Here is a 26,321-nt window from a genome sequence, read left to right on the forward strand (position 1 = left end):
TAAAAAACAAGATGATGAAATAACATTAACCCATGCACTGCTCTGTCTTGCATAAAACATTTGTCACTGTAGATGCTTGGTGGCTGCTATAATAGATTTCAGCTCTATTGCTTGAAAGCAAAGCCCTCTAACTTCCAAGTTGGATTGTAATCCTTTGTACTATTATTTCTGAGTGCATAGGATACAGCAGCACATTTTAGGGTGTCTTTATAAAGGTTTTTTTTGTGGTTTTCTGACATTTGTGTAAAGAGAGATGTTGCAGTTCACATAGGTGAGCATCCTGATTCAGATACAGTCTTATTGATAACCATGTGTTTTCAAGTGAACTTTTGCTGGTTAATAGCTGAATTTGACATTGGTTCCAGTGCTAGGGCAGGGTTCGGGAAGTTGGCTGTGTTCTAATACAGCTTAGCTTACTTCAGTTGGAGACTATCACTTGTAATACATATTTACACATCATATTTTCCTATATACATAAAAATGGAAGGCTATAATCATGTAGCCCCCATTGGAGGATTGTAGTGCTGCATCACAATCCTGGATTTGCTTGAAGTCGGGGCAAGATAGGAGAGCAAAAGTGAAGGCAGGTTTGCATAACAGCAGCAGTCATGGTATGGGAATGAGGAAGGAGCCGCACTGATGCAAAAAGTGGTAGTTTAAAATAGCAGTTGGTGTTTGAGTAAGGCAGAAATGAGATAACTGAGAGGGAAATTGTGGTTTTAAACTATGGTGGAGGTTTGAGCAAAGTACCTTCACACAATGGAGTCCTTGCACTGGCAATAATGCTTCACCATACAGTATGTCCCATTTCAACAGCCTGCTTGCCATTGATCACTAACAACTACCAAACCAGTCATGATCCCTCTTTCCTACACTACCCCCTATTAAAGGAGAAACCATACAGAAAGAGCATTAACTCCTTGTGTGCACTATGCTACACTGGAAGTTGGACCATGCTGAATAGAGGCATTCTTTCCTGTCTCCCCTCCATCTCCACTTTTCACAAACTGTTTGTTTTCTTTTCCACATTTTTCTCAAAACTGTGATTCCCACCCCACCAAAGCTCGCATCTGCATTTTCTGCATTCTCCCCCAATTAATTGTTTCCCCACAGGATCTTTAAAACTCCCTTACCCTTGCAGCACAGGAGTGAGTCAAAGCTGGAAAGCACTTCCTGTACATAATTTCAGGGGTAAGAAAAGAGACTGTTGCCAGGCAGAGTTGAAAGCGTTAGCATGATCAGTCAAGCCTTGAGAAGGGTTTGAATTTTGGATAATAAACCATGGCTTAGTGTTATGTGTGAACCAGGCCAGTGGAAACATGTATCCAAAAATACATGCATAGGATTGTATTAGTGACTTAGTTTTGGCTGGTAAGCCAGCTGTGAGTTTATAGAAGTTATTTTGGTCATTATCCATACCCTGATAATATCTAGGTAAGATTACTGTAATATGCTTTATATACATTTGCCTCTAAAGAGTGTCCAGATATTTTAGTTGGCTCATATAGATGCAAGGTTGTTAAATGAGGAATCTATCCAACAACCATAAGAAGGTGAATAGGAAGCTGAATGGCAAAGAACAGAGGGAGGACAACCCCATTTTATCTCCAGGAAGTCAGGAGGGGGAGAATCATAGGTGGAGAAGCATTCAGCAATCAAAAGGCATAATAATAATAATAATAATAATAATAATAATAATTATACCCTGCCTATCTGGCTGGGTGTCCCCAGCCACTCGGGGTGACTTCCAACAAAATATTAAAATACAATAGTCTGTCAAACATTAAAAGCTTCCCTAAATATAACAAAGTTTGGAGCAAACATCACATAGGCACTGGAATCACCAAGTGAGAGAATGTTTTCTCATCCATTCTTATTAGGCAGAACCTGATGGATACTTTAGATGTTTCCAGTCTGCAATCTTACTTATTTATGGAACTCCTTCCCTTTGGAAGCATAAATGGTGACAACATTAATGGCTTTTTCTTGGCTGGTGAAAACCCATTTGTTCTCACAAACCCTTTGGAGACTATCTTTCCCCCCTCCCTCTTGGCTGTTTGGTACTGCTTATAAATGGAATTGCTTTGAATTATGTGTGTTTTAATTGTATATTATTATATTTATGTCATTATTATTTGTTGTAGAAACTTAAACAAAGATGTTCAGCACACTAAATGATGAGACAGATTGCCTAATGTTGGGCACATTGAGTTGGGTCAACATCCTGCTTCTATGACAATGGCATAATTTCTGATTGATTCATTGCCATTTGTGTCTGCTTTCTGTCTGCTTTTCTGTCACCAGCTTCTAATATTAGAACCAACTGTTGGTGCAAGAAAAAGATTGTCATCTATGTTGGACACCACATTCATTTTGATACTTATGCTACTCATCATGCTATCTACTATTGTGTGTACACTAGTCCTGTATTTCCACCCAGTTCACCTCCACTACCATCATTGGTACTGATCACCCCTCTCCTGCTGCCTTTCACACTATCAGTAGTGTAAATCCCTGCTTTCTTCATGGTACAGGTAGCATTTCCTTTTTGGGGAAAGTTTTTTTCCTTCTGCATCACCTGCTGGATGACAAGAGAGAGCTGCCACAAGTTTTCCATCACAAAGTCTGTTGATTGGTTAAGCAGCAAATCCACATTTCCCACTACATGGTGGACTGTAACTCAAAAGCTATGGCAGGCTCACATCACCCTCCATATCTGTGCCTGGTTGCAATCAGTGCGTCTCCCACAAGAGGCCCATTCAAGTATCAAATACATTCCTCCTGACTGTGAGGGTCTCTTTAATTAAGGTGTCTTGCACACTGCCACTGTCACAGGAGAAGTGGCTGCAGCTTCCAGGTTCTGCCAAAATATTGCAGACCTCTCACAAGATCTCACCAGAACCAGGAAGCCAAAGCCGCACAACCTCAATAAGCAAGGCTTCAGTGGAGGGGCAGCCACAGGGGGCAGGGGGCACCTTCCCGTTTTGCCTTGTGACAAAATGGGACAGGCTGCCCCTAGGTTATCCACACCTTTTTCCCCCTGCACATGCTCCAGTGAATGAAGAAGGAAGTTGTGATTGTGTTTACCATGGGTATGCAAACTAAGGCCCGGGGCCCGGATCCAGCCCAATCGCCTTCTAAATCTGGCCTGCAGATGGTCCGGGAATCAGCATGTTTTTACATGAATAGAATGTGTCCTTTTATTTAAAATGCATCTCTGGATTATTTGTGGGGCATAGGAATGCATTCATTCCCCCCCCCCAAATATAGTCCACCCCCCACAAGGTCTGAGGGACAGTGCTGAAAAAGTTTGCTGACCCTGATGTACACATACCGACAATGGCATTTGGCAGATGTGGATACAACCCACATTGCCACAACTGCTTTAATCTGTTTACATTTTTTTTCAAATGAACATACTTTAGGATAATGCAGAATCAATTTGCAGTGAGCCTTTATTTTTGGTATTGAAACTAGCTATTCTAAATCTAAATAAGCTGGTGTCAGTGGTTTCAGAGAACTTCACTTATACTAATCAATATTTAATCCTGACCTTTGACCATGCCTTCTACACGGATTATTCTACAAGGATAATGATATCTATTTGCATCATACTTGCTTGTGAACCTTGGCAACTAAATGTACATAGTAAAATGTACATTCAAATACACAGCTCTGGGGTCCAATACCCGTCTGATTTTTCATGGATCAGTGAAAATTTTTATCTATACTTAGATGTTGCCTAGCACTCATTCATCTGAAAGAAATAGGCACAACATATATAGGATATACTTTAATATACCTGTCTTTTGTCAAATCTTACCATTGCCTTTACTTCAGGAGCGTGCCTAAAATTTGAAAACTGAATCACCTTGATTTAGTTATTCAGAAAAAAGACACATTGTACAATATGCAGTTGTGTAGTTAGTTTATAAAACTGAACCACACCTTACAATAATGTTCTACAATGTGAATAATGCACAGCTTAAATACTTAATTGGCTACAATGATAATTATGTGCTAATAATAAAGAGATGGGTCTTACTATATATGCCAGAGGCATCAAATACGGTAACTGTTTAGAATTCCTTTGTTCCCATTCTCTCTTCACTTTCAGTGGGTTTTTCTATTCCAGAAATCACACTGCAAGCTCTATAGGGCAGACTATCTATTTATGCTGCTCATTACAGACTCTAGTACACTCATGGGTACCATGAACAAATAATAATCATTTATGATTTATAATGACTATTAAGAGGGGCAGTAAAACTGTCCTTGTAAACTGCTAAATAAAGGAAGGTCACACTGATGAAAGTTAAGTAGCTTAATGTATAGCTTAAAAGTGCTCCTGCTACAAAGTGCCTTTTGCAGAAGATACTTTCGGCAGAATCTAAAATATATACGAAACAGTTTCCTCCTCTGTATCCTGTCACAATCTCAGTTGTCTAAGAATGGTGCATTTATTTATTGCATTCCTGCCACCATGCGGGAAGAACACATAAGCATTTTTAGTTGCTGCTCTACAACTTTCCCTGGAGACTTGCCAATGTGTCAGCCTGAGAGCATATTGAACTTTCAAGATGGAAATGCAATTAATGTTTGTATTTAGGATAAATTTGAAACACTACATGTTTTGGCTAGAACTGGAATGAATGATTAAAAAGAAACTGCAAGTGCAATTGACACAGTGAGAACTTACGTGAAAATCAAAGAAAAAGAATATTGACTTTTAAACCTCAAAATGCTCATTTCATCAAACAAATGGAGCACTCTGCTTCTTTAGGCTTTGCAGAATTCTGGGTCCTTCACCGAGACCGAAAGGTCACAATGCTGGTTTTAATTTCCCTATGACTTCTGTACCTTGACCTTGCCGTGAAGAAGGACTTGCTCAGTTTTTATAAAGCAATATTGAAAATACTTGAGATATAGAAACCACATTCAAACAGCAGTACAGATATCTGAAAAAGCTGCATCAGTGAACAAGGGATACTTTTCCATTCATATTTGTAAAGAGTCGCTTAAAAAAAACACAACACTGACGCAAGAAGGTATGCTTTACTGGGCCAAAGAAGTGCCATAGCTAGAGCTGCAGCAGTTTTGATGGCAAGTTTCAGTTGCCCGGGTCAACATGCGAACCCCTGGAATTGCTACGTCACAATACTCCGCGCGTTCGAACAGAAATGTGCCGAAGTTCTCGCGACTGCATCTAAGAATGAGGGCGGGTATCGCTGCCTTTTAAAATTCAGGCGCCAGACATATCCCTCTCCAACCTCTCACTTTGGCCACTTGCCCACAGGGTCTGCAATTCAAATGTTTCCGAGGAAGCGAAGCAGGTTGCACAGGTTGTTGACTTATACATTAAAGCGGGAGGGAGGGGCGGCGGCGGCGGCGGCGGCGGCGGCGACTCCTTTTCTCTGATTGGGCTCGCGGCTCCAGCGATTCCCTCCGGGGAAGCGCCAGAAACATTTCAGTCGCTCTTGGGTGAGAGAGAGATGGTCGATGCCTTGCGCCACAAGTTCCTGAAGGCGCGAGGAAGAGCTGAGGAGGAGCTGGACCTGCGTTGCTGGAGCAGCAGCCAAGGCTGAGAGAGATAAGCGCGGAATCGGATCCCCGCACCTGTGAACTTGGCCAGGCGCCTTTCGCCAGATAATAACTCTTCCCAGAGGGGCAACGAAGCGTGAGGGGAGCAAACAAACACCACACACACACACGAAAAGCCTCCGCCGCCTCAGGGCGTCAAGCAAAACACCGCGGGCGAGCGGGACAGCGAGACGCAGCTGCACGAAGCCAAACAAAGGCGGTGAGGCGACCGGCAGAGCAGCGCTTCGAGGCGCCACCGCCGCCGAGGACCTCGGGCAGCCTCGCCGGGGGGCCGAGAAATGAGGCTCCGTCTGACCAGCGCCTTGACGTTTGTGTGCCTCAGCGCGCTCTTCTCCTTCGCCTGGTACGCCGCCCGGAGCGGGAGCGGAGGTGAGAAGCGGGAAAAGGCGGGCGGAGGAAAGTCTGCTGCTGGCGCGCGCCCCGGCCCGGCCTGGGGTAGGAGGAGGAGGGCTTGGCTGGTTGGCGGGAAAGAGACGAGGGAAGAGGGCCCCCTTCGGAGGAGACGGGCGGCACTGCTGCGCCTCGCTTCTCCCAGGGAAAGGGGCTGAGGAGGCGCACCTGCAGGCTCCTCGCGGGACCGCGCGCTCCGCAGCCTCCGGGCCACGGCTCCCAACTCCCGCTAACCGCCACCTGCGCGGGCGGCGGCTGTGCGCGCTCGTCGCCAGCAGCAGCCCAGGTCCCGGTTGGCTCTGATCGGCCGGGGGCTGCTCTCCGGGCCCCGGGGGTTCGTCTGGACGGCGTTTGCCTCTTATAGGTCCTGAACTCCTTTTGTGGGATGTGCCATCTGCGGGGTGCCAGCGATTTTCTCTGCCGTATGGACGAAGTAAGATTAGCACGGAGAGCTGCATAACTTTGCTGCGTGGTTTGTGGGTTTTGATGTCTTGAATTGATGTCTTCAGCTAAACACCCTGTGCGGACAACCCGCTCGTTGAATGCTGTGACAACAACGCAGCTGTTTAAATGCGTGCCAGTCACTAATCACACTTGATGCAATGTGCATAGCTGTCAACTTTTCCCTTTTCTTGCGAGGAATCCTATTCGGAATAAGGGAATTTCCCTTTTTAAAAAAAGGGAAACGTTGACAGCTATGAATGTGTGGGTGTGTTTTTTACTCCTTACCCAAATTCAGAAAGTTGTAGTGGCCCAGAATAATGAATGTATGGCAGACACAAAAATGACTAGCATGCCACTGAAGCCACCCTAATGGGGCTGAACAGTGATGTGCCAAACAGCTTTTCCTGCTAATTACTAATTGTTGAGACATTGCATTGGCTACATGCACAGTGATGGTTGATGCCCAGAATAATCACTCAAATTGGCTCTTCTATAGAAATATTTTAAAATTAGAGTGCTTGTGGGATTTGAGGATATTTACTTTTTGTATCTGTGCCACTGCCACTTGGTGGTAAAAGAATAGTAATAGATTTCTCTTATTACCATTCACTCCATGAACTTCAGTGGAATTATTTATTTATTGCACTTGTACCTTGGGGTGTATGGGGTGTTAGGGAAGAGGTAGTAACTCTGGTGGGGAACATGTCGTGCTCCTTCTGGGGTACTTTGTCCACCTTTGATCCCCACCCTGCACTCAGTTCTCACCTGTGGCTCCTAGAAGCTGTCAACATGCATCAGTATCCGCACACCAGGAAATGGCTTTGACTGGTGGGCTAAACCAAATGAGGGTAGCTGATGGGTCTCAAACCCTTGGTGAGTTAAAGACTTCTCCTGCATGTGAAGACAGACTGTAAAGGATTGAGAGCACAAGACTAATAGTGGGTCCAATGGTTAAGTAGAAGGCGGCAGTTTTTGCACATCATGTAGAGGGAAGTGAGGGGCAGATGGGGCTCATCATTCTGGGGAGGTAGCCCATCTCTGATCCTAAACCTCTGCTGCCTTGTGGGATATCTTTGGGAGAAGAAAAAAGCCTAAGAAGTAAGCCCTACACAAATCTGCAGTGGAGTCCCTCAGACAGTTGGATGGTGCCTTTTATGGCTCCTTCTGGACCATGGGTAAACAAACAAACCCCTGTGATGCAAAATATGAGTCAGCAATATCAAATATGAGTCAGCAATATCAAGAGCAACACGATGGCCCGAAACAATTACAATGTGAAAAACTTTATGGACTAATTCAAAACATAAAAACTAACAAACTGAAGGACTTCCAAAGACTTTCAGAGACTTCAGTTTTTCACATTGTAATTGCTTTTGATATTGCTGTCTTGTCATCTGGGCAGCTCAGGATCTCCATACACACTGCCCAGGCTTGTGCCCCAAGGAGGTCACTTCGGTGCTGCTAACACAGCAATTTGACTTCACCCCAGATGTGCACTCCATTGTCCCTTGAGACAGATGGATGCCAACAACAAGCACTTGTACCCCACTCTTCAGCCAAAAAGGCTCTCAGAGCAGCTTGCATGTTATCAATTAAAACAAGATGGTGTCTGCAGGCTTACAATCTAGGAGACAGAACACAAACGGAAAAGAGGATGGGGAGGAAAGAGGCAGAAAAGCAATTTTTTGGGGGGGGGCAGTTCTTAAAGTTAAATAGTTCTTATAATGATCAGCTGGAATGAAAATGGTTCAGGGATGGGAGACACCTGATAGAGCTGGTCCTTCACCAGAGCTGATGGAATGAGCCAGGTTTCCCATCTCTCCAACTGAGGAAGCTTCCTGGAATGGTCGCTACCAGGTGAAAGCTGAGGGTGTGTGTGTGAGAGAGAGAGAGGGAGGGAGAGGGAGGAAGGGAGGGAGGGAGGAAGGAAGGAAGGAAGGAAGGAAGGAAGGAAGGAAGGAAGGAGGAAAGAAAATGATATATATAGTATGGCTTGGATTCTATGATAAGTAAGTTGAGGAAGTTCATGGAAGGAAGCTTCCCCTGTCTCCATTCCACATTGCTCAGGAGGGCCCCCACTGTCTGGAGAGACTTTGCGGAGGCATAAGTGGCCACTGGGGAGGGAAGAGGTGGGAAATATTATTTCCATGAACTTCCTAAAGTTAACTTATCTTAGGATCCAAGCCATTGTATGAATGTTTTCTTAAGTTATGCTGCTTTTAATTTAGTTAAATAGATAAATTTGGAGAATATCAGTAGTGACCAAGCATGTGAGCATGATTTATGAGATCATTGTTAGGTTCTAATATGTTATGTCCTACTCTATGTAAATGAGAGATAAAGAGTTCTTTTTGATTTTAACATTCTTGGCTTAACTGCAAAGTGAAAGTCGATATATTTCTTGCCCCCGAGATTTAAATTGACTAATTTTGTGCTACTGTACTTGTGACTCTAGGACATTCAGTCATATATATACATGGGATTAAGTCTCATTGAACTTTACAAGGAGAAAGGACACAAAACTGCCTGCACGTGGAACACATGTGGGAAATTGAGCACATTGCTAACATTTCTCCGCTATAACCTTAATTGATACCTCACCTTGGAATCAAGACACAAACATCCAATACAAAATTCCATACCTATCTGCAGACCTCTTTTTTTTTTTTTTGAGGTGGGGGGACTAAATCACTGAAAGGTGACATCAGGCTAGTTACTTTTACACGAGGAAAATAGTGCCTGTACATTTTGCTTTGTATCTTAGGTTCTACAAATGCTAGAAACTCCCCCCATTCCAGTTGTTTTAACAGTGAAAGCTGGGAATCTGTGTCTAGACTAAACTATTTTGCTTTAATACTCTTTCCAACCCAGAAGTGGGGAGCTTTGTCTTCATCACACAGGGGAAGCACTCTTTGCCCATGTAGGCTCATGTAGGTAAGTTCTCTGCTGCCAAAAGCCAGGCTCTCCATTGCACCCATTGCCACTGCTGGCTAAACACTCACAAGTGCGTCTGCCTTGCAATATCACAGCTTGGGTGCATGGAGCAAATTAAAGAGCTGTTACAAACAGTGTTTCACTACAACCATAAAAAAGGAAGTACATATATAATCACTACAGTGTCTCCCTCCACAGGAAGGAGACTGTGGCATGAACACTGGCTGAGCACCCAGGTGGCACCAATCCACCATCCCTCTCACTGCCTCACAAACATCCACTGTGCATCTAGGTTCAAGGACTGTGTGTTCCAGCTGCTGACAATTGCTCATTATTCTTTCCCTGTGTTTCCTGGTCACTCTCCCACAAGTACAGGATCCATCCCACACTATGTTCTGTGTTAATCCCATGACAAGCAGGGTCCAGGATGCTCCTTGCTGTTCCTTCACAGGGTTGACTAAGGATATCTCCTGCCTGCCAATCCTATGCCTTGTAAGTGGGGCACTGAAGGCTGCTGCTCTCAGTGTGTCTGTGGCTGCACTTGCATGCCCTGGCCGCTCCCCTTGACTGCTTCTGGAAAGAGTATTTTCTTCCCAGGGTGGGTCTTGAACCCTTATCTCAGGAGCTCTGTATGCAATCTCTCCAGGCTCTCTGCCCAGGGAGCTATGTGTGTATTATGTTGTATAGGCTCTCCTCTCCTTGTGCTTATAAAACAGTGGTTATCAGGAGCCTAAGGGAGGTTGCCTGTAGGGATTCCTGGGATTTGCAGTAGTGGGGTCTTGGCTGGTTGTGCCAATGGCACTGGGAGAGCAGAGGCACTGTGGCATTATCATGTGTGTTATTTATGCGGTAATGCAGGGGTGCATGTGCTAGCAGTATGTGGCTTTCATTGTGTATTCATTGGGTACCTCTGTATGTGGGCATAGTCACTGCTTGATTGTCATTGGCAGGGCTTGCAGCACCATTTTTATTTTGTTTTTCTGGTTGTGTGTTCCCCTCCCCTTTCCTTCCTGTCCAAGGATGTGTTGGAGATGGTGTCTGTTCCAGTGACAGAATGGTGGCGTCTCTCTGGTCCCAGTGTAATGCAAAGCTGTTCCATTATTGTAGGATTTCTTAGAAATTGGGACATCCAATCCTTAGATTATGAACAAGAGGCAGTTCTGTCATACACAACTAGCAGAAATTCAGTTGAAAAGTAGGAGGGTGCCAGGCAGATAGAAGGCAGAACAAATGGAGATATACCGTATTTTTTGCTCTATAAGGCTCACTTTTTCCCTCCTAAAAAGTAAGGGGAAATGTGTGTGCGTCTTATGGAGCGAATGCAGGCTGCACAGCTATCACAGAAGCCAGAACAGCAAGAGGGATTGCTGCTTTCACTGCGCAGCAATCCCTCTTGCTCTTCTGGCTTCTGAGATTCAGAATATTTTTTTTCTTGTTTTCATCCAGCAAAAACTAGGTGCGTCTTGTGGTCTGGTGCGTCTTATAGAGCGAAAAATATGGTAAATACAAATACTTAACTGTGGAGCACTAGCCAACTAGCTTGTGTGTGACATTTTGGGTCAAGTTGACATAGGCATTTTAAACAAATATGAGACAAAAAGACTGCATGTTCTTTCTTTGGGTGTTGCTTTTTGTTCCTGCTTGCCTTCCTGACTTCTTAATAAATATAATCCCCATCTGTACATACCACTCAAACCACAGTTTGCAGTGTGTCCCAAGTAGACGTACAAGCAAATCGGACTGATAAGATTCAAACATACCAGCTTTTCTTCCACATAAATGTGCTTAGAATTGGGGTAGTATTGAAAAGTGGCACACAAGAATGCCTAACAAGACAGACAGCTAAAGCATTGGGTAGCAGTCTCTTAGCTAGCCTCCCTCACGTCAAGTTTAGGTTGATGTTCCAAGTGGTGAATCTGTCCCCATAGAATGGCAGTGAGCCAGTGTGGAAACTAAACTAATTCATGAGTCTCCCAAATAAATCCGTAATAATTGTCAAGTGCTACATGAGGCATTCACAAAACACAATACATGTTTTATTACGGCTTTTCTCCTTGTGAAAGTAGATCTTCTACAAACATAATCTTGAGCTACTCTTAAGAGTCTTACGTGAAACTGAATAGGGTGATTTGAGAGGGGGGAAACAAAATGAAATTGCATGTTGAAGAGCTGATTATCTAGAAAGGCAGTCTTCTAATATGGTATCATTACAGGATATTTAGTTAGAAAAGGATTGACTAAAAAGCAGGCAGAGGAAGCAAGAGGAAGGTTGTGCAAACCCCTGTCGCTGCTGCCAAGCTGAGGAAAAGGAGGAGAGGGATGCCCAGCCATCCATCTGGATGGCTAGCGCACCAGAAGCAGGCTGAAGCCCAGAGGGAAACCTGCTGGAAAAGACCTCGCCTTTTTCAATTTTCAATTTTTTATTTCCTTTTTGTGTGCATGTTTTTTTTACTATTTTTTCCTTCTATTTTTTTAAAACATATATATCAACTTTTTATATTATATTATTATCATTAACTCTATCCTCTAATTTTTTTAATACATAAAACTTCCCCCTTCATATATTTTAACCCCCTTCTAACCCCCCTTTTTTCCCTTCCCCCTTCCCCAAGTCTTCAGCCCTTTCACTAAATTATTATTACTACCATTTTAAAAATACATCCATATATTACTTAAAAACACATTTTCCATCCCCTCCCAAAAAGGGGGGGGGGCTTTTTGCTGCTGCTGCTGCTGCCCCCTTTCCATCCTTCCCAATATTTTTTACTTTATTTTTACCAGACAATCTACCCCTCTCTAACACATTTTCCCTATTTTCTGTATTTCGTTTTATTTTTATCCAATTCTCTACCCTCATTTCTATTTTTTGAAAAAAGGGGGGAACCTTTTTTTCAATTACTATTTTTTATCATCATTATTATTACCTTTCCCCCCCAAAAAATCCTTTTTATTATTACTACTATCATTATTATTCCTCTTTTCCTCTTAGTCCCCCTTTAGTTTCTTCGTTTGTTTGTTTTTGAGGGGGGAGCCTTACCTTCCCCCCACTGTCCTGCAACTATTACCATCCCCTCTAAAAATTAAAATAAAATAAAAATATTCCCCCTCATATCAGTGCTATCGCCACTAGTACCCTTCCCCCCTCCCTTTTTCTTTTCCTTTCTTTTCCTTTCCTCCTTCCCCCTTTCCTCCTTTCCCCCTCCTTCTCTTTAAAAGAACACACACACACACACACACACACACACACACACACACACAAAGATACATTATTGTATTATATTTGCCCCTCTCGAGGGCTTTCTATATATTTTCATTTCTACATTATTTTTACCTTTGGCATTTGATATACAAATACTACTGCCAGGCATCACAACTTCGACATCTTCAGATCTCTCATCTCCCCTCCCCACCCCCTGCTTTCCCTCTTTGATTTAGTCTGCTTTTCTAGTCCCTCTTACCCTCCTAACCCTAAAATCTACATACACATACCTCCCCACACACTTTCATTAGCAATCCCCCCTCCCCAGGGGTCTTTTACCTCATACTATAACTAGAACCACCACTGCAACCAAGCATTTTCATCTTTCTTTGTCTCTTCCCCCCTTTTACTTCTTTCTTTCTTTCTTCCTTTCTTTCTTTCTTTCTTTCTTTCTTTCTTTCTTTCTTTCTTTCTTTCTTTCTTTCTTTCTTTATCTCCCTCCCTCCTTTCCTCTCTCCCTTCTTTACTTTACTCTGACTTCCATCCCTCCCCTCCCCTGCTTCTCCCCCTTTCCCTCCCCTCCTTTTTCACCTTCAACATCTACATTGCTTTGTTGGGTTCTGCTCCTGAACACACCCTTGCCAACCTTAAATTCCTAATTCTTTACTACGAACCCCTAACCCCTCCCTCCACCCTTGACTGGACCCCAATACTCCTTTCGTGAGTACCTGTGCACAGACGTGTACACACAGGTGCACCCACAAATAGCCCCCCCAAACATACACTCTCCCTCTGACCTTACCCCACCAATCTCTCATACCCCTGCCTACCAACCCCTTTACGTGAACCGTCTGTCTGTTGGCTTACTCATCTGTCTGCTCAACTGCCCCACCCCACCCCGGCAACACTGCTGAGGAGACTGCGGGAACCCCAGAGAAGCCCTTAAAGCACAGCCCAGATGGGACACTAATCACCGCCTAATCCAGACGCTCTGTAAAAGCCACCAGTCAACAATGCCTGTTCAGCTTAACAGCTCAGCAACACCCAGGAACCACCACAACCACAACTCCTAATCACGACACACCCGGCTCCAAGAGGATGCCAAGCAGATTTGAAACCAAAAGCACCAACGAGACTGCGATGACAACAACCAGGGAGATGGCAAACAGCACCAAGAACACAACACCCCCCCAAGATGACAACGACCCAGCAACAAAAAAAGAACTGAAGGAAGTGAAAATGAGACTAACAGAACTATTGAAAGCGTTCAGTGACATGACCTCCAAAGTGGAAACTCTAGAAAACAAGAACCAAATACAAGAAAGAATAATAGAGAAGTACCGAGAGGAGAACACACATGTCAATAATAAATTGGCTAAACTGGAAAGCCACCTGGAAATAATAGAAATGGAAAATACAGCCATGAAAATCAAACAGGCAGACCTTGAAGACCGTAGTAGATGCTGCAACATCTGCTCCCGCAACTTTTCTGAAAAAGTGGAGGAGAAAAGCTCAGCAGACCTAATTGTACGCTGGCTGAAAAATACAATCCCAAACCTGACACTTGAGGTAAACGACCTGGAGAGGGCTCACAGAGCCCTAAAACCTATGCCGAAACCCAACGCCCCCCCAACAAGACATCATTGTATGCTTCACACACTACAAAAAGAAAGAAGAGGTATGAAACAACCTCAGAAACTCAACAACAAGCCTTCGATACGGAGACAACCCCATATTGGCCTTACAGGATTTATCTCAGGACACCCTAAATTGGAGGAAAAACCTACGCCCATGCACCCAGCATCTCCAACAAGCAGGGATCAAGTACTGATGGGGCTTCCCCTTCCGCCTTATAGTAACAACCAACACAACACAACACACAGCTGCCAACATATCTGAAGCCCTGCAACTACTGAAGAACCTTGAACTTGACCCTCCACTGGAATGGCAACCGACAGACCCACCAAGTGGCAGTCATGACCACCACGATGAAACAACAACACCACCAAACAATTGGAATACAGTAAAGAGGAAAAAGAAGCAACAGAAGCGACACAACAATGCAAACCAGTACAGCCAACCACCACCAAGCACAGAAACATCCCACTGAACATACAGCACAAGACAACAGACCAGGATCAACCAAACCAACACATTACAGATGGACAACCCTACAACAACAACAACAACCACAGCTGAATGAAGCACCCAGAAAACACATCGAACTGAAGGACTGGTGATTCCCCCGTCCCCCCTCCCCCTAGGCCATAAATATAGCCAACACCATCAACACCAGCCCTGCATCTCCACAGAGATCCCCACCCCAACGCCAGTCCAGATGACTTCAAACCATATCCCCCCCACCCAAAAACCCATAACCCACACTTTCAGCACCCCCCTACTCCATACTAAGGAAAAACAACTTCTCCAACCTTGATAAAATAACCCACAAACAGGCTAAAATCTGACACCCAATCAGCACAATGGTGGCACCAGAGCATACCAACACCCACATCCCCACACCAACATGTTGCTAATAACATTGGCAACACTGCTTATGAACCCTATACCCGACATTGGCGTCACAAAGACGCTTAACACCGTCTCACTGACCACCCCCTATTGCAAACAACAGGGAGGATGGCCTGCCCCTGAACAAGGCCATCCACACCAGCTGAGACCTAGGACCAACCGGCTAAATGCCAGATGGCCCAAAATACCCCTAACAAACACCTATATGACTACATATAGGATACTCTCTATAATCTATCCCCCACTCTTTAACCCAAATCTGATCCTAATCCCACTAATCCCCCACCCACCACACGCTAGGTCAGCGCAACCCCACTGGTTCCTTAAACAACACAAAGTGAGAGACACAGGACAACCTGGACGGGTTGGCAAGGAATCACCCTACATACTAGATAAGCAAGATGGCTAGCCTAAAAGCAATTACATTAAATGTGAGGGGGCTGGGAAACCCCATAAAAAGAAAACGCATCACCTCATACATAAACACCATGAAACCACACATCACCTTCTTACAAGAAATACACAACCCACCCAAAGGGAGCAAACTCCTGAGTGACCCCCGCTTCCGTCAACAATGGGCTGCATGAGGTATAATACTCAGTAGAGACCTGAACTTCACTGCCACAACAGTCCTAAAGGACAAAAAAGGCAGATTCATTTTCGCTAAAGGGACACTAGATGGCAAAATTAAACTGTCAATCGACTCCATATATGCCCCAAACTCGAAACAACTAGAATTCTTCCAGAAGACACTAAACAAGTTCCTCTCCTTCTCTGAAGGGGAAGCAATCCTAGGAGGGGACCTCAACCTAAATATGAAAGGTATATCCCTGAAAGACATTCACCCTACAATCCCATGGGCAACTTTCCTCTGAAGGAAACCCCCAACAACTAGGGACTCTTACAAGTTACTAAAAATGCTAAAAAAACAGGGGTGTCTACGACATTTGGGGTGAGCAAAACCCGGGAGACACCAGCCATACATTCCAATCTGGACGCCATGGTACAGTGTCCAGACTGGACAGCATTCTGCTCACACAGGGTCTGATCCCCTCAGTGGAATCAACGAACATAGGTAACATTAAAATCTATAAGCAGAGTCCTGCAGGCTCTCTCTATTCTACCAGGTTTCTGTTATATCAATCTTGTTCTCTAAGGCCAAGCACTCCAGTTCACCCATCTTGACTCAAGAGGCTTCTAGTATTAGTGTAGAAATACTCTGTCTCTGTCTTTTACACTTACATTTTCGACTGTGATGTTCTGGCCTTTCTCAACTGTTGTCTGGTGCCCCCGCCTAGTTGTACACCTCTCACACTTAAACTATCATAATTTTTTTCATCATGGCCAGGAGATTTGTTTTGAATAGGGACTTCCTCAGCTCCTGAGGAGAAAAGCACTGTGTAGAACACAGCTGTAGAAGGTTATCCATGCTGACTGTTCTGCAGCACTTCTCATACTTCCATGTGTGCACGGGTGATTTTTTTCTACACTGAGTGGTTTTATTATATTGTGTGTGTGTGATAAAACATCTTTTTGACATAAATGCTCAGGAAGATTGTCCAAAACATTGTAAGGTTTTTCTTTTGAACTATGTCTGGTTATATTCTTCCTTAAAATTGCATTCCTCCAACAGAGAATTGCTGTTAGCCATTAGTAGATCTATATATAGAACATAGGTGCATATTTTTTTTCTCTCCAGGTATATACAAGAACTATTAACACAACAACAATATTCCCACAGCTGCAGGAGCTTCACATAATGATGTTGTTGCCCAAAGGCCTCACCTAGTATTTTTATGTACAGCCTCCACCTTCAGATTTGATAATAAAATCAAAGGCCAGACGTCTGTACACTTTGCATATGTCAAATTTCCATCTGAACAGGGAAACAACTGGAGGCATAGTCCTTAACAAGCTTTTATTATATAAGGTGATGTAGGCAGTAACTTTGCACACATGAGCAGTAATAAATGGAAGTGGACCTATCACTCATTGTAAATGCACACAAGATTGTAAAATGGTTGCGTAAGCAGAAATCAAGTGCCGCTGAGCTGGGTAGCTCACCTGTTTTACATAGTCAGTTCAATGCTAGCTCGGTAGAAGGAAGTACTTTTGTCAACACTGTTTGAGTTGGAACAAGACGCTATGTTGGATATCCACACACCCCGCTTTAAAAAATCCAGTTCTCCTGAGTTCCTTTCTCATTTGGATAATAACTCTTGCTCACTTGTGGCAAGTGCAACAGCTGCTTCTTATCCCTCTTGTTGATATGGGGGCTTCAGAAGTGGGAAAGAAACAGGAAGTGTCATTATTGCCAAAGAACTATGTAAAATATATTGTTGACTGAGGGTGTTCAGTCACTGGGGCTGAAGAAGCAACAATGTGCACCCTAAAAGTAGTGCCCTGTCACTATTTTCTACTTACTTGATGGCTCTGGTAACCATGGGGACATGGGCAGATCAGGGACTTGCTTCGATTAGTAAACACTTATACAGGGCATTAATTATACATTAATTCAATAAGTGCTATACAATATTTAAAAGCCACCCCTGGAAGACAGGCTGTTTTGGATGTGTGCATACTGTTCCGTTAGCGCTACTGAAAGGCAGGCTCTGAATTCGACCTCATTCTGCTGCTGTAAATTAGAAATTCCACTACCAGTTAGTTAAGTTTCCTCAGGTCAAAACCTGCATGGAATTCAGCTACATGTTGTTCAATGATCAGCAGGCTTTTGTAATAGCAGTGTTTAACAGGTTCATTGTAAGGCACTTGTGGGAGGCATAAATCACAATAGACTCATTAATCTATAGTCTGACTATGTGTTGGTGAGGAAAGGCATGGTCAATAATCCAGATTTATGGGAGGTTGGAGAGGAGGAGTGAGCTTTGTGAAGATTAGTTTATGTTTACACATTGCTTAAAATAATAAGTGCATTTATGTATAAATCCATAAATACACAAAGGATTAAAAAAAGGGTGTGTATTTTCCACTCTTCCTTCTATGAATGAATGATCAGTCTGAAAAGGTTTAACCCTTCTTTTACTTAAGGAAATGAATTACTTCCTTCCAAAGCAGATAATTTGCCTTTACAATTGCAGGAAGTGTTTTAGATTTGAACCAAAGACAGCTTTTGGAACTTCGCCAAAGACTCTTCTTTGCTGAAAAGGAAAACAAAAAAAGATCCCAAGAGCTGAACAGTGTCCTAAATGAAATCAAGCAATTCATTGGTGAGCTAGCCAGCACTTCCGGAAATTTTACAGGTTTGTGTTGAGGGGTTTGTTTGTTTGTTTGTTTGTTTTTTTTTTTGGTTTTTAAACAACTTTGTAACCTGTACAACTTTGTCTGTAACCTGAAGTCATTACTTTCTCAGAAAATAAACATGGATCTTAATGGAGGTCTGTGGATTTTAATGGGAGCATGTGATGCGATGCGGGGCAGTGGGAAGTCAGAAAGACCCAGAGGTGGGGAACAGAAGGCATAAGGGAAATCCAAGAAAGCAGAGAATAAGGCTGTGTACACACCAGCTGAAAACACAGCTCAATAATTCTTTTTCTCATTTCTGATCAAAGCTGGTTTGTGGAGGAGACACATCACAATGCAGTATTTTATAAGAAACTACAAGATAGATATTAATTATTAAATTTGTATGCCACCCTTCATTCATAGAACTCAAGGTGGTTCACAACATAAAAATACAAGATTAAAAGAACACAAAATATATAATAAAAACAAACTAATAATCCCACCTCACCCCCTCCCATAGCACATTTAAAAGGGTGTTGGATGTTAACCTGGTTGAAGAAGAACATTTTCGCCTGGTGCCCAAACGTGCATAATGAAGGTGCCAGCTGAACCTCTCCGGGGAGAGCATTCCACAAACAGGGAGCCACTGCAGAAAAGGCCCACTATCATGTTGCCACACTCTGGACCTCTTGTGGAGGAGGCACACAAAGAAGGGCCTCAGAGGGTGATCTCAGGGTCAGGGTAGGTTCCTATGGAGAGAAGTGGTCTTTGAGGTACTGCAGTCTTGAGCTGGTTAAAGCTTTATAGGTCAAAACCAGCTCTCTAATTTTCAATTAAATGATAGCCTCTTATAAATTATTTGGGTATGTCTGGGAAAGAGAACGTGGTGATCTACCCCCAGCCCACCCAGCAAAGTGTCTTTTCCCCCTAAAGTCTGAAAAAAAATTGTTGCGTTCACAAAATTTTATACAAGGGAAAGTTTGTACAGTATATACTGTAACGCTTGCCTGAATTTTTCAGAGCCACGAGACATTCTAGAGTGCAGTGCCTACCAGTTTATTTTGGAAAGAAGTTTCTAGAGGCTTACAGCATTTTAAAACTAGGAGTTTATTTACAAATATACAGGTTGAGAATAAGTGAAGTCTCCAGAAGACAGCCAGATCCACTCCCCCAGATCAGATCAGCTCTCAGTGTTTCTCTGTGTCTCGCCAATCTGCCTCACTTTCCCATTTCAACCACACAGACAGAACCAGATTATACATCACCCTTAGTTGAGGTTGTGGAAGCTCTACTTTTGCCCCATTCAGAAGTCTAAGGAATATCCAGCTCCCTCCCTAAGGGACGTACCTGTTAACTTTGCCATCAGCTATGTTAGGAGAGTGTCTAGCAGTACTTCTGACTCTATTAGTCCTCTTCTGATCTAACCCGTATCTTAAAAAATATTAAGTGTTCCAGGCAGACCCATGCAGAGGCGGGGGCAGCCAGGTACACTTGCCCCAGGACTCGGAGGGCTAAGCTGGCTGGGGGTCTCTGCCAGGGACCGGCTGCTTTTTTGTTTGAGTTTATAACTTCATTCTAACAAGACTTCCACCCCAGGCCTCAGAGAAGCTCTGCACAGGCCTGGCTCCAGGCTTTCTATCTTTAAAATGACACAACCTCCAGTAGCTGTGTTGTCACAATGAACCCACATGCAATAAATATCAGCCTTAGGTCAATGCATACCATTGGTCATTTCTGTCCTGTGTTTTAACCAGCAATTTATCACCAGAACTCAATAAGGGAATTTTACTAGATTTCTTGCCAGTGAGTCCTTTCCTAACTTTAATAGGCAGTGCTATCTGTTTATTTGTTTTTATTTGATCGCATCGGTTATTGTTGCATAGGTTAAGTTGAGGAGAGGCAGTGACTGCCCCAAAGTCACTCAGCTTCATGGCTGAGTGCGGATTTTAACCCTGGTCTCCCTTGTTCAACCTACTACACCACACTGAGTCTATCACAGAGAATTGCCAAAATGACATAAAAAATGATTTTGGGACAGAGAAGTCTGAATTAAGCTGCAAAAACAGGAACAAGGACTCAGGAGCATGGAACCTTCTTGCCACCTATAACTTACATTGTGCAAAGCTCCCTTAATGTGTTTCCCCTTTAGCCAAACTTTGACACCAGAATTTATCTCCAGAAGAACCTAGGGAGAGACACTATATATTGGTTTTGTGCACTGTTTTGCAATGACTGGATGAAAGGCAACACTCACTGGCTCATGGATGTAGCCAGGATTTATGTTAGGGGGCAGGCTTCATGTTGGGGGGGGGCAGAACCTCAGTTAAGTATTTTTATTGATTTGCTTGATTTAGGAGGGGGCAGCTGCCCCCTGCCCCCCTGGCTACGCCCATGGTCTGACTTTAAAAATAAATGTCATATCTAACTCATGAAATAATTTACAAAGCAATCCTATGCCTGTACACTCAGAAGTAAATCTCACAGAGTTCAATGATATTTACACTGTGTCCCTGGTAAAATCTTTATCATGCTGCAAAATGAGTTGTTTCACAGTACAGTAGTACCTTGGGTTAAGAACTTAATTCGTTCTGGAGGTCCGTTCTTAACCTGAAACTGTTCTTAACCTGAGGTACCACTTTAGCTAATGAGGCCTCCTGCTGCTGCCGCACCACCGCTGCATGATTTCTGTTCTCATCCTGAAGCAAAGTTCTTAACCCGAGGTACTATTTCTGGGTTAGCGGAGTCTGTAACCTGAAGCATCTGTAACCTGAAGTGTCTGTAACCCGAGGTACCACTGTATGAGTAATATGTATATGTGATAAATTGTAAAGGACTTCTCCTAAGCCCATAGCCTGGGAGACCCAATTGTAAGCTCCAGTCAATAGCCAATGCATGAGATGTGAGCAGAAGGTGCATGGCATTCTTAAGCTTAACATTGGAGGGGGTGGGTGGGAGAGGCCTGCTTCAGAATAGTGGCCTTATGCCATAATGCTACACCATAAAGCTGCATGCTTTTAAAGCGTGCAGTTTGGACCTATTGGTATGCTATCAGCCGTACTCTGTACTATCTCAGTACTCTGAGCATGCTGGCATTTTAGGCAGTTATTTAAGTGTTTCGATGTTGAGTTCCAAAGCTCTTCTTTCCTTTTGTTTTAAGACTCTACGAAGTTGAACGTGTTGAGTCTCGCCAACAAGCTCCCTATACATCTTTCAAATATCCATTACTATCTGCCTCATCTCCAGGAGCATGAAGATGGTATTTATCCAAATGTTGTAATTGGACAAGGAAGGACTGGGGGTGAGAATATGTTTGCTTGTTTGTTTGTTTGTTTGCTTGCTTGCTTGCTTGTTTGTTTGTTTGTTTGTTTGTATTTGGAGAACAACCCTAAACTCCAGATTAGAACAGCCTTCTGGAAAGAGTTAGGACATGGTGGGTGTGCCTATCTGCCTCCCTCTGCCAGTGGAGGCTGGTCCATATGGGCAAATGGGGCTCTGCCCCACCATAGCAAATTCCTCCACTACTGCTTTCAATGGGGGGGGGGATGAAACTGTAGTGATCTGCTGGGCTGCAGATCACTACAGTTTCATCCCCCCACCATTGAAAGCAGTAGTGAAGGAATTTGCTATGGTGGGCTGCAACCCTCAGCAAAACTACACACACACACACACACACTTACTTTTTGCCCTGCTAATGCAAACTTGCAGAGCTTTAAGTGTGGTGTTAGATCTGCCATATAGCCTATCACATAGCTTGCTTTGCTGTGCTGTTGCCTAGTGACTAGCATTTGTGGGAAATAGTGGGTTGTATCCAGATTTCTAGTGAGCAGAAAACTCTGCACACATGATACACCAAGTGGAAGAAGGGGTGTGCACAATTTTTGCCAAATCCTCCTCCCTCCTGTAGCTGCTCCTGAACTCCATAAGAGGTGATGCTGGGTGTGCAGGGAGACAGGGGTATCACCTTTCCCCTTCCTCTAACACAGCGGTTCTCAACCTGTGGGTCCCCAGATGTTGTTGGACTACAACTCCCATCATCCCTGAGCTCTGGCCTTGCTAGCTAGGGGTGATGCGAGTTGTCGTTCAACAACATCTGGGGACCCACAGGTTGAGAAAGGCTGCTCTAGCAGGAGCCTCCACTGGACCATCTGCAAACAGAAGAAATGCTTCTGTTCATGAAAGGATGAGGCTGGATCCAGACCAGTGGTTATAATTATGTTTATATCATGCCCTTTCACCAGGGAAGTCAGGGTGTATACAGTTTTTGTAATATATTCCTAGAATCATATTTGTTATGAGTTTGCGGGCGCCTCATTGCTCCTAAATTCCTGGGTGCCAGATCCTCCCTTAAATTCCCGAGTCTAGTGGGTGTTGGAGTTTAATTGGAGAATTAAGATGGGCTGCCAGATGTCGATTTTACCAGTGTCAATAAATACAGGCCAAGCCAGTTTTCTGGGCTCAGGAAAAAAAGGACAAAGGGAAAGGGAAGCACCATTAAGAAAACTGTAAAGAAGGCATTAGCTGTGCCAGACAGCAAAGGTGTGGAGCCCCTCTTTCCACAGAGTGATAGTGAGCAAAGAAAAAGCAGCGTTAAATTTAGGATTTGAGTGGTGGTGATGTGACTTAGGAAAAAGAGGTTGCAGTCTGTTAAACACAGCAAGCTGGAGAGCGGGGGCAGAGCACAATATGGGCAGCCTGTTTTGAATCGGAGGCTGCAGTAGTGGGAGAGACCAGAGGCTGATTTAGGGCAGCATGATTGGTTCTGTTGCTCTGGGAGATGTGCGTAGGGGGCGCCGCAGAGCTTCGCAACTACGAAGTAGTGACTTGAGCAGAACAGAAGGCGGGGGGGGGGGAGAGAGAGAGAGACCAAATGTCGGTCTTGCACAGGGCACTGCTGAAATTTGAAAGACCAAAAATCTGCCCCTGGAGAGATGGTACCTCCTTGGAGTGTAATGCTTTGAACCCCTCCATCATAGTTGTATATACGTGTAAATAAACTACAAATCATAAGGAACTCCACATTCTCTGCTGGGCCTCATTTCTAAAGGAAACAGGAAACCTGGGTAAGTAACTGAACCCCTAGACCATCACACTGCTTGGAGACTGGGGTGGAAAGAGAATGAGAAGAGAGACAACGTAAAAGTGCCACTTTTTAAAAGTTATCCAAGGTTTGTCCAGGGGGTAGTTGCGGAATTTCCAAGCTTTGTAAAACCTTGGCAGGAGGAGGAAAGCACAATAGGCAACTTTCTGACTATTGCATTTTTCTCTTGCTGCTTCTGTTTAGTATACAGAAGATAGGCCCTTCTTTTGGTCTGTCTTCTCAGGCTTCAAGTCTCTCTCACATGCACCTTTTGTGCATTGTTATCTCCTTTTGCCCTCACAGTAGTTCTACTGCTCTGTGCTTGTTGTTGTTGTTGTTTAGTCATGTCTGACTCTTCGTGACCCCATGGACCAGAGCACGCCAGGCCCTCCTGTCTTCCACTGCCTCCCGCAGTTTGGTCAAACTCATGTTGGTAGCTTCGAGAACACTGTCCAACCATCTCGTCCTCTGTTGTCCCCTTCTCCTTGTGCCCTCCATCTTTCCCAACATCAGGGTCTTTTCCAGGGAGTCTGCTCTGTGCTATTCTTTGTAAAAGGCTTGTGTTTGACAGCTCTGCACAAAACTGCTTTAGAATTCTGCCCAGATGTTAGTGGAGTAGTAGGTGAAGGGCCGTATCCCAGTGGCAGAACATCCGCCTTGCAAGCAGAAGAACCCAGGGTCAATCCCCAGCATCTCCAGGTAGGACTGGGAGAGATTTCTGCCTGAAACCCTGCAGTGCCACTGCCGCTCAGTATAGAAATACTGAGCTAGATGGGTGAATGGTCTGACTCAGCATAAGGCAGCTTCCTATGTTCCTAACATTAGTCAGAGGCTGTATGCTTCTCAATACCACTTGCAGGGAACCACAGGAGGGCACAGTGCTCTTGTGCTCAGTTTCTGCTTGTGGGTTTCCCATGGGTATTTGGGTGGTCACTGTGAGAACTGGAAGCTGGACTAGGTGGGCCATTGGCCTGATATAGCAGGGTGTCCTTATGTTCTTGCTGTGATGCTTCCGCCACCAGCATATGAGTTACCACTGCTAGCTATAAAATATTACAGATCCTCCTTATCAAGGGGGTTAATAAGGGGGTTAATTTGTCCATATTAAAGGGAAGTCAAAAATTAAGGGAACGAGCTTAATAAAATGGACAGCTAGTGGAGAATGCACAACATTTCCCAAAAAAGGAGGACCTGGATTCAAAACTTAAAACCACACTCTAACACAAAGTTAGAAAATCTAACTTAGTGTTGGATTATGACCAACGTAGAATATGCATTTCTATTCTTACCGGTTTAAACTCACTTCTGATTTCTGCGCCTAAGGACGCTAATAGTATCACGTCAGTAATATATGTAGTTGTGTCGTTATGAAAATGAAAATGATTTTTTATTGTACTGATTTAAAAAATTGTCCAACTAAATCCCCTTTTTTTGATGTTAGTGGCCGTGGTAATAGGTGTTCCAACAGTGCGAAGAGAAAAGGAAAGCTATTTGATGGACACACTGCAATCCCTTTTAAGTGGATTGTCTGAAGATCAGAAGAAGCATTGTATGATAATTATCTTTGTAGCAGAGGTAAGTTAGCTTGAAATGATTTTTGTTTATGGAAAGAAAATGAAGCAGTCTGTGTTTGTCTATAAGAGGTGGGGAATCTGTGGCCCTGCAGATGTCATGGAGCACCAACTCTCATCAGTCCTGGCCCACGTATGTTGGGATCCACGGTCCAGAATCCCTTCTATCCCTTTGCAACATTAGAGAATTTTATTTGTTTGTTTGTTTGTTTGTTTTCAACTTGCACTCTGCCAGCTGATCTCAAGAGGTGGATACATTCAATCTAAAATGACGATTTGTCAGATATATATTGAACTACAATGAATAGCAGCAATAAAACTGCTAGCACATTTGGAAAGCTAAGCAGGGCATGGTTTCAAATTGGATGGGAGACCGCATGTCAAGATTCTATCATTCTAAGCAATGGCAAACTAAAGTCAGCAAGCAGATCACTATATTGAGCATTACCCATAAAGACCAGAGAAAACAGCTAGGTCTTGACCCAATGAGGAAACAAAGGCACTGCTTTGATTAATTCAGGAGCCAGTCATGGGGCTGCAACACTCTTCTTCATGTGGAAATCTGTGGGCACATTAGAAGCAATCAGGGTGAATCCACCCATTAGTCAACGTGAGTCCCTTGTCTCAGGTGGCATGGTGGTGGATCAGGGTCCTTTGGCCTGCCTTCTGAGACTTCTGGTCTCTACCCACCCACCAGTGTTTGGCTGGTTACTGCTGCTGCCCTGCCACCACCACCCAACCAGCCATGACCTCTGGCTCAGCACCTGTTCCTTACGAAGCTAGAAGCCACATAGGTGCTCCTAATAATGATGTTGTGAACAGACGCAGCAATAGGAGATCAGTGCATGGGGAAGAAGCAGCAATAGGAGATCAGTGCATGGGGAAGCAGTGACAGCTCATCCACCTTGGCTCAGGTGGGAAAATGCCTTGCACTAGCCCTGAATGAAATTCTGTTGATGAGCAGGTTGATGCAAAGGAGCACTTCGCAGTGGAAAACAATAAAGAACCAAGGGTAAAGATAGTTGGAAGTGCCTATGATGCTTGTACTCTCTTGGAACAGGGGTGGTGGGTATAGGGGGCGCAAGGGGCTTCAGCCCCCTTAATACTTTGAAGAAGGGCCCCAGCCCCCCAAGTATTGAGGGGGTTGACATCCGCCACGGCTGCTAGGTGCCCTCTGCGTGCCCCTGGGACGAGTGAGGGGCAGGGGCTGGGGCATGCAGAGGGCACCCAGCGCTGAGGGATGTCAGCCCCCTCAATACTGAGGGGGACTGGGGCCCCTGCTTCAAAATATTGAGGGGAGTTGAAGCCCATTGCACCCCATGTACTCGGC

The 26,321-nt window shown here is 44.1% G+C and overlaps 1 protein-coding gene and 2 long non-coding RNA genes across 4 annotated transcripts in view; 2 read left to right on the top strand and 1 right to left on the bottom strand.

Moving 5' to 3' along the window:
- Positions 1-135, top strand: part of LOC310742614 — a 3,636-nt gene extending 3,501 nt beyond the window's left edge. The window contains exon 3 of the long non-coding RNA XR_014538612.1: positions 1-135. This exon is cut by the window's left edge and continues 857 nt beyond it. This is a non-coding gene — a long non-coding RNA (uncharacterized lncRNA).
- Positions 136-5,036: 4,901 nt separating this feature from the next.
- On the bottom strand, positions 5,037-5,922 carry LOC310742506. The gene is made up of 2 exons (XR_014538477.1): positions 5,794-5,922; positions 5,037-5,718 (listed from the first exon to the last, which is right to left on the bottom strand). It is a non-coding gene; the product is annotated as an uncharacterized lncRNA (long non-coding RNA).
- The window catches only part of MGAT4D (MGAT4 family member D), a 39,747-nt gene continuing 19,213 nt past the window's right edge, over positions 5,788-26,321 (top strand). For both annotated transcript variants that reach the window (XM_083571409.1, XM_083571410.1), the window contains exons 1-4: positions 5,788-5,970; positions 18,199-18,360; positions 21,501-21,641; positions 24,862-24,995. In XM_083571409.1, the coding sequence (XP_083427535.1) occupies positions 5,880-5,970; positions 18,199-18,360; positions 21,501-21,641; positions 24,862-24,995 (528 nt within the window). In that variant the 5' untranslated portion in view covers positions 5,788-5,879. The remainder of the gene's footprint in view (positions 5,971-18,198; positions 18,361-21,500; positions 21,642-24,861; positions 24,996-26,321) is intronic.

Source organism: Podarcis filfolensis, assembly GCF_964270895.1.
Source record: "Podarcis filfolensis genome assembly, chromosome: 9".
NCBI classification, from domain to species: domain Eukaryota; kingdom Metazoa; phylum Chordata; class Lepidosauria; order Squamata; family Lacertidae; genus Podarcis; species Podarcis filfolensis.